Here is a 9,573-nt window from a genome sequence, read left to right as displayed (position 1 = left end):
ATGCATACATTTCAAAAGAAAAAAAAATTATTCTTCAATCATAGGAATCATAATATAAAACTGAAAGACAATTGCATAACAATTAAAGGGGCGACAATAAACTCATCATCAGTATCATAATTTGCCAACCCGGCTTGAAAGTATACCCGAGAGACACAAATAATGAGACTGTTGATAAATTTAGAAATAACCTCAATAAGTATAAGCATGATTGCATTAATATATGCCTACCAATAATACATCAAAGCATCAAATCCAATAAGGTATATTAGTTTATCCACCACAATATAATTAAAAGTTCAAAACTGCAATAACTTGTGTGGAATAAATCACTATAAAATGCAATAATTTTTTTCTCTACAATGAATTACTTTTCAATACTAGTGAGTGAATTCTGAGTTGCCCTTTCAGCCAAAGATTTTGCAAAACCAGCCACATGACCAGAATACTTCTACAGCTTCTGGAGAACATGCGCCACCTGCAGCAATGCAATGCAGTAGATAGCAGCTCACTTCTATACTATATTGTGTTTCGGGTCGTGTTCATGTTCACTCTGAGCCTGATAAACAATCGAACACACCGGTAACCATACATGTAGAAACTGTTCTCATGAATATCATTTGATATATAACATCCACAGCAAGATCAATCACAAAAAAGTTATTGTAAAGCAAAAGGTTGTCAACAGTTATGGAAAACAAAAAGGTGTTTCGAAAGCTCCTCATACAGAAATCCATCAGAAGTGCAGACATCTTCACAAAACATAGAATGTATAAAACGATCCTTCAGTGCTTTAAGGAAATACTCAAAATCATTATTCTTCTTACAACAAAATTTGGTTGTTTTGCGATCCATACGAGATAGCCCATTGTTTTGGAGAAATATTTTGTATTATTGATGCATTTCTAAATGAGAAGCTCTTAATGCAATTAATTCTCCCTATATGCTGAATTTTGATGGCTTTCAGCTACATGTGTACATTTTTGCAATGCTTAGGCTTGTAGGCTGTGTAAGAATTGCTTTTTGTTCATATTGCCCTACTCTCAATTCTGTACATCATCACCATGTTGTCATGGATGAGTCATTCTGGGCCTGGGTTTCCATGTGTGCATGAGCATGATTAAGAGTGTAGGAGTACAGGCACCATGGAAAGAGAATTTAAATATGGAAAAGGCTAAATTAGCCAAAAATAAAACCATGTATTTTGGCAAATTTTTACGTTATTTTAACATTGCATTTTTAAATATTTACCATTTGATCCCACATTAATTATCATAAAAGCTCCCACTCCTCCTTTGACATATCAAGATTTTCAAGCTCTCCATCTTCCCTTACAATCTGCAACAATACAAAAATATTTGCGTGATGCATGTTGTCAATAAATAAATTTAAAACTTCACATGATCAAACGCAAAATTTCCTATTTTCCTCACGGTGTGCCTTCTGGTGTGAGTGTTGAATTCCACTATGACTCCTCCAAAGTACCTGCAGCACTCACAAAATCACTTCAAAGATAAACGATCACAACAGTTACAATACCAAGCACAAAAAAATTTGATGTGTCGAACTAGAAGTGCATGTTATGTGGAAGAATGTGGAAAGTTCTAAGAACCCGCATGTTTCTGGTCAAAGCAGGCTCACTTATTCCTTTCATAACATATATTCATATAATAACAGCATGCAAGTGCTTCATACTTTCTATGGATGTAAGCCGGAGCTTTCTGTTGCTCTTGCATAAATAAAATAAAATAAAACTACATGGAGTGCTGTTTTAATTTAAATCAAGTGCACCCTTCTGAGCTCTTAAGTTCTCCAAGCAATTTTCTCATTGTTTGTATTAAAAGGATGAAAATAACACTCATCAATTATGCTCCTCTTAAACGAATTATGGACTCATTGGAGTGATCAAATATCCACCATAACATCATCCTTCTTTTATCTAATTATAAACTGAAGAAGGTGTAGATTTTTAGACTTCCTACTTTGCCCACATATTTTAATGAATTTTTTTTACTCCCAATTTCGCCCCACTGTTTGTATTAATTCCAGGTTAATAATTAAAGAGAGAACTCCAAACACGCGCAAACAGACTACAGCGCCGAATGAATGGATCTTGCCGATAATGGCACAATAACAGCTTTTTGGATGAATGCTAGGATGGGGAAATACATATTCGAAGTAGTGATGGTGATGATGTTCACCTAATCTGCTCTCTGCCACCTCACTTCATCTTATTTGCAAGTCCCAATTAATTGATCCAAAAAGACAAAAAAAAGCCACATAATGAGAGAATAAAAAATAATAATAATAATAAGTAAATGACATCATGGCTTTTCGGAAAGTATCCCTATAATATTAGCTAAGCCGAAAGGCACATCAAGAACATGTCAATGGGCGTCCAAAAGGACCTACTTTTCATCTCCTCTTATTATATCCTAATGATTCATCTATAAATGAAAACATGTCATAAGCCAATATGCAGTCAATTGACAACGCTAGCATAGGGAAAGGAAAATAATCTTGGAGACAAGCTTTATTAAAATCATGGAAGTCAATTTATGAGTCTAATCATTCTTTTCTTTTTCAATAGAGTATTATTGATAATCTAGTCAGCATATCTCTTCTTTAGATAAAACCCACATCAATAAGATCATCAGTGAATACAATCACCTATTTTTCAACTTCGAGTTGCATACATCTTGGTGGTTGTTTGAGAAGTGATGTCTCTGGGTTTATAGTAAACTTGAAAACTATCAATTCTCAAGACGAGTCGAGCATATCAGCAAAGGTCTATGCAAAATAGTCCATAAATTCACAAAAACAGCATCTCGAATAATTCAGCTCACACTTTTGAGGGGAGGTGCTAATGAAGGTTAACAAGGGTCCTAAGGAAATTTGACCACCATATATCTTTCGATTTAGGCTTAACTTTTATGCCTACACAAGTCGATGCGGTGATATCATAGATACTGCCCTCTTAATTGTTTCAATTCCTTTGGCAATCAATGTGTAACAGCCTGTTACTTGAGGATGGATGAGTTGAACATACTTAGGCGGTGTAATTACCATGATCCATTAGTATTTGGGAACAGTTTTCTTCTCACAACAGCCTCCCTACAATTCACTCAATATGGAGTTCATGCCATTGCATTAGACGTCGAAGGTTTGAAGAAAAATACAAAGGTTGTTTTGTAGATACATCTTTCAGACCGAAGTGTTAACATGGCACTGGAATTTCACGTTAAGAATTTGGTAGTCCTATAAAATAAGATTCACAATTCATGATGCTTAAGCAACAAGTTCAAACATCTATATGACATGTGAAATCACTAAAATAATATCCACTCGTCTGTATTTTATATCTGCACATTTAGGTGGGGTTTCATTGGATAGAAATATGCAGATACAAGCAAAATCATCATGTATGCCATTTCAACTCCATAATGTGCGAGGATATAGCAAGGTATCTGCATTTACGTTCATTAGGAAGCTACCAAAATTCCTGTGAGTTTATTTTTGTTATTTTTTTTTTGTCTTTTGTGTAACTTCCTTTTACAGATTTAGTCGAACCAGCTGTCTCATTTTATTTTTTCATCATTTGATTTTTTTCGAATTGTGTTTCAAAGAACATATTTTCACACTAATAAATTTTGAGTAAAATCTGACAACACATTACCAACCCCATGTGAAGCGATAGAGAAACTTGGGTGTCCTACAATGTTAATAAAGTGGTTTGGGTGCGCTACAAGAGGTATTGCAGCGTAAAACTTCATCTCGCCACACCAATAAGGCAATTAGGGGCTAGTGCTAGTGCAAGTGCATTTTTGTCAGATAATCATGACAGCAAGCATCTGGAGGAGTTTAAGAAAATTAATCCTAGACTATATTACATTGAAATTGGTCAAAAACAACAAGTCTTTTTCCCACTAAGTCGGGCAGACTACATGACTCTTTTTTCTCCATTGTGTCCAATTGAGCATCATTTAATTGATATCTAAAGGCCTTCGTTTAAGTAGAACTAAAACTGAATACATGGAATGTAAGTTTAGTAGTAATAGCTCTAGTGACAGAAGTGTGACTTTGGGTGATCAAGTTATTAAAAGGTGTGAACGATTTAGATATCTTGGGTCCGTTGTCCAAAGCGATGGTGATATAGATGGGGATGTTAATAGTAGAATTCAAGTTGGTTGGTTGAAGTGGAGGAATGCTTCGGGCCTTTTGTGTGATAGAAAAGTACCGCTAAGACTGAAAGGAAAATTTTATAAGATGGTGGTGAGACCTGCAATGCTCTATGGCGCTGAATGTTGGCCTTTAAAAGAGAAGCATAATAATAAGTTAAGTGTTGCCGAGATGAGAATGATTAGGTGGATGAGTGGCTTTACACTTAGAGACAAAATGCGGAATGAATATATTCGTGATAGGGTTGGCGTAGCTCCTGTGACAGACAAAATTAGAGAAAGTCGTCTTAGATGGTTTGGTCATATTAAACGTCGACCATTAGATGATCCGATTAGGAGAGTAGATGCTTTAAATTCGACTTGTGTTAAGAAAGGCAGAGGTAGACCTAGGAAGACTTAGGCTTATTGTATTAAAAATGATCATTTACTAGAACTAAATGAAAATATGACACTAAATAGGACGCAATGGAGAAAAAGGATTCATGTAGCCGACCCCACGTGGTGGGATTAAGGCTTTGTTGTTGTTGTTGTTGTTGTTGTGTCCAATTGAGCATCATATTTTCATTTGATTCTAATAAATTAATATCATTTTTTGTACAACATGCCCAAGTCTTTTAGGTTTAACTCTACCTTTCTTGACATAATTCAACTCTAAAACATCCACTCTCCTAATAGGGTCATCAAATGATAGGCATTCAACGTGATCAAACCATCTAAGGAAACTCTCTCCAATCTTGTATGTCGCTGGAGCTACTCCAACCCTTTCACGGATATATTCATTTCTCATTGTCTCTCCGAGTAAGGCGACTCATCCACCTGAGCATTCTCATCTCACCAACACTAAGGCCTCATTTGAGAGGGCTTTATTTTTTGAAAAAGTCCGTCTAAATGCTACAGGCAAGAAAGGTCCTTTAAAATTTATGGTTGATAAACCATACCATCATTTGAATAAAAATTTCATTTACTTTTTAACATTATTAAAAAGACTATTATAGGGGGTGAGGGGATTTTCTCTGTATCGTCATCCACAGAAGGTTCTAGTGTCATTGATGGTGGATCTGGGACCATTCTCTCGATGATATTCTTGCAAATCTCTCTCTGCTTGGATAGGCCAGTTCTTCTCTTGTATGGATATTTAAATTTTCCCAACAAGGAACACTGGGCGGCAGGCAAGAAGTCGTGGAGATTCAACGTTCTGAAATGGAGAGAAAATGTCCTTGAGTTCGCCGCAACTTGCTCCAACGCTAAAACACGAAACAGGCGAGAGCGTTTTGTCGCCATTCTCTACGACGGAACGGCGCTCCTCCTAGCTATCAAACGAAGCCTAAAGTTAATTTTATGCTTCTCTTTTATAGGCCAATATTATGTGCCACAAAGCATTGTAGGTCTCTCTGTCATCTTGCAAAATTTTCCTTTGTGTCTAAGCGGTACTTTTCTATCACACAATAAACCCAATGCATTGCTCCACTTCAAACATCCAAATTGAATTCTACTAATAACGTCCCCATCTGTATCACCATCATTTTAAACAATAGACAGGAATATCTAAAACGTTTAGTACTTTTAATGATTTGATTACCAATTATTACAACCCCGCCACTAAGTCTACTATTAAAATTACATTCCATGTATTCAGTTTTAAATATACTCAAACGAATGTCTTTAGATTCTAAAGATGAATTATAAAAATTATTTAATTTTCCTGAACTCTCTCTAGTCTTAAACTTATAATTTATTTTATAAATCTTCCCTACAACTTGTTAAGTGGAGTGGGCACCTTTTGACACTGTTACTTGAGCTTTGTTAAACTAATATAATGTGACCAGATCAGTAGGACATGTTAACTTTATAGTATCAATTTTGCATAACTTTTCTAAAGCATTGGCTATTAATGGGTGGCATAAAGCACACTCTACCAAGCCAACGATATGATAAGCTCGACCATAATATCTTTTTCCCAACAAAAAGGGCCTTCCTAGTTTGGCCCAAATTTTTCACTACATTGATCTATGTATAAACAGTGCCAGCCCTCCTTGGGCAAATCGTATGTTACAAGATTTATTCATTGTTGCTTGATAGCATTCTAAAATTTGTTATGCCATAAATCACACTTTATCTTAAGCATTTAAGCAGATCAAGTCATATAAGGCCGTTCGGCCTTATGAGACCATATTATATGACATGGTAGAGTAAGAGTGGCAATATACCTTTAAAGGGATGCGTCTTGAACCAGAGCATACAAAGATTCTAATCACAGTATGTTGCATTAAACATCTGCCAAAAATCTATAAGTTTGTGTCATTCTCCTTTATTTTTAGAGTCATTTTATGCAAAATGATATGAGTATCATCATTTGATGTATCATAGTGAACTCATAGAAAAAACACCTTTAAAGACGACATTGTCATCTTATATGATTGAAAGTAACATTTCAAATCCATTGACACTATCGTATAAAAGCACATCCACAATTTTGGCTTCGTGGAACGAAACTTTAAATCACTTTGAGAAATAATTGATACCCTCTAAAATGAATGGATGTCCCACAGAAGAGGGTCGTCAATTGGTTCAATAATATTAATACCTGAGCTCTCAAATGGATATGACACCATCATAAAGTTTAGGCTGAACATAAGATCCTCGATGGAACCAACTTGTAAGCCTAAAGTCATGATGCAAGCTAGTCTCCATCTCTGACAAGGCCTACGGTATAACAGGATGAGGTCTCTGACTGCACCAACCCTACAGGTATCAATATGCAGTGATCTTTATCCCAATATATCATATATCGAAGATATGGTGCAGCTCGAGTTATGTAATGGCACTATGAGGAGGGAAAAGGTCTTAAATGGAGGAAGATTCCTAAATTAGCTTTCAAATTGTCTAATCCCTTATCCGTCATCAAGAAGGGGGAAGGGGAAGAGGGCCTCATCTATAGTTGGGTAAACTTTGTTCTGCTTAGCGTTCTGGAAAGCAACCAAGTGGTTTACTTATGAACACCTATTGTCCAAATATCTATGTTGATTACAGGCAGACAAATCAAGAAAGCAATGCTCATGCTAACCTGCTAAGCTTCAAATAGTCACGCAAACCAATTAGGGGAAATATGGGCATATTGATAGAATTCAATTGGGTCTGTTAAGTGTCTTTTTCCAACCAATAGATCTATTTTAGATTAAATGAACAAATACAATTAAATTGGTGGACATTTGTACAAAGCAACCTTAACAAGCTGAACCTCTCTAATGAAGGCTACATGCTTTAGCATATGTAAACTAAAAGATGAGCATACCTTTTATTCCGCGGGCACCAAACTCGTACAACTTCCCAAATACAATTTCGTGAGGTAATCTTCTTTTTAAATGGAAAAATACTATGTGAATTTCCTGCAATACCAGAAGTGGTTCACCTTAGCATTATTGATAAACAGAAAATTATAAATCTCACAAGCTTCTCAACCTCAGTAAGTAGGCTTAAACAACAAATCACGCCCTTCAATAATGGATTTCAGTGGTGGTAACTTAATTTATCTTTTTAAGAATGTATGTAAAAGACATAGATTTGGTGAGGATTTACTAACCTATGCTGGACTTTCCATTCGTGTAATCCTGCAAACAACAACGCCACTTTATTCTTACACAAACTCCAGAGGGATCTCAAATTTGAAAAAATCGAGGAGAAAAGACAAAACGTAAACAGTAAACGGTCTTAACAACTGTAGAACTGAATTTGAACCAACTCGATCAAATTATAATACAACAGTATGCTGATTGAACGCTTCCTGTATTTTGATACGTTGGAAAGCTATACAAACTTGTGAATCAAGTGGATTGATATTTCAGCATCCAAACATAAGCTCAGGTAGTTTATTCCTTCTCAATGCAAACTAATGACAAAAAGTTTATGTACTTCCATACAAACTGGTGAAGCATATACAAACTGGTGAAGCATATAAATACAAAAATATATATTTTAGCACATTCAAATGACAAAAAGTTTATGTACTTCCATACAAACTAATGTAGGATGTGATCCGACACATGTACACCAAGAAAGCATAAACCTTTATTACTATGGATAATTTTAGCATCCTGTTGAGTTTGAGTCACCTTTTTTTATCTAAGCCAAGTCTCTTAGTTTTAAATACACACGCACAAATATCTATACTAATGTTTTTTTAAAAAATGTTATATGTAACGTAAACACATGAATGCCTAAAATATGAATATATTTATAAACTATAGTACTAAGGTATGTGTGTGTGTCTATATATATGTGTGTGTGTGCGCGCACGTGCATATGCACTTATATGAGTGAAAATGCACAGATATAAGTGTATTTTTAAATGAATTGAGTTGATTGAACTAATTCCTTTCGAGCAATCCTTGAGGAGGAAAACGATTTTAATTGAGTTGATTAACATTCATATTATCATTGCGAGAGTTTGGAGTTTCAAACAAAGTTAACCCACAACATGCAATAATTGAGTTAAGATTTTCTACCCCACTAAACGCAGAAAAAGATGATCCCTTTCTTATGCAAAAGGTAGCCATAAGAATAATATAGAAAACAAAGTTGAATGTAATCAAGGTCGGTTATAGCATAACAAATTTCTGGGTTTTCCAATTAGTTTGGTTCACTAGCTCATAGCCTTATTTCTTTCTTCATGAAAATCAGCCACCGTCAAGCTTTCCGCAAGTAAACTCTTTAAACATAATGCTTTCCAGAATCAGTGCGCCTAAATAACAGCAAGAGAACTAAATATAAAAAATATAAGTGACCGTCCCTTTTTGAAGTATGGCGTAAGCTTCAGCCCAAAGAGCATGTGTTGCCATTTCAGAATGAGAGAATTTTGTATTTTTTACAGCTAAAACCAATGTATGATTGGAACTAACTAACCTGTAAGTCAATCACGTGCAGATGCTGTGTAAGAAACATGACATAGATAACACTTCCAGCAAAGAAGTTTTTCTAAAAAAATTAAAAAAGGGATACAACAGGCTAATAATTAGAGGAAAATTATTGTATATTAGACTTACCTAAAGATTCATAGGCTTGCTTAGTACCAAAGTGCGGAGATTAAAGACTTCCATAGAAAAGGGTTAAAGTTCCATGGAAAAGGGTGGGTTAAAAGTGCTGAAAATGCCGAGTCTGAATGAAAAAAGACATCTCAGCGGGACACTGTTTGGAACTAGGATTGACAGATTTGATTGTAGGAGGAAAAATAAGGATAACATATCCGTAGATATTCATCATAAATAAGCCAACAACCATTTATGAATTAACTAAAAGACTTATTTAGAATTTAGTTTACCAAAACATCTAATGATTAACAAGATTGTTCTAAATATTCCAACCCCACCCATTTTATAAATATATATATATAGATATATAT

At 35.1% G+C, this 9,573-nt stretch overlaps 1 protein-coding gene across 1 annotated transcript in view; it reads right to left on the bottom strand.

The window, feature by feature from the left end:
• Positions 1-200: 200 nt before the first annotated feature.
• Positions 201-9,573, bottom strand: part of LOC110034120 (histone-lysine N-methyltransferase ASHH3-like) — a 25,054-nt gene continuing 15,681 nt past the window's right edge. Inside the window, 5 exon segments of the mRNA XM_020738400.1 lie at positions 201-559; positions 1,252-1,338; positions 1,434-1,485; positions 7,471-7,564; positions 7,759-7,786. Coding sequence (XP_020594059.1) covers positions 1,273-1,338; positions 1,434-1,485; positions 7,471-7,564; positions 7,759-7,786 — 240 coding nt within the window. The 3' untranslated portion in view covers positions 201-559; positions 1,252-1,272.

The sequence above is a fragment of the Phalaenopsis equestris genome, unplaced genomic scaffold (genome assembly GCF_001263595.1).
Source record: "Phalaenopsis equestris unplaced genomic scaffold, ASM126359v1 Scaffold001349, whole genome shotgun sequence".
Lineage (NCBI taxonomy): Eukaryota > Viridiplantae > Streptophyta > Magnoliopsida > Asparagales > Orchidaceae > Phalaenopsis > Phalaenopsis equestris.
The sequence above is the reverse complement of the archived record's forward strand: the minus strand, read 5'-3'. Positions and strand labels throughout refer to the sequence as shown.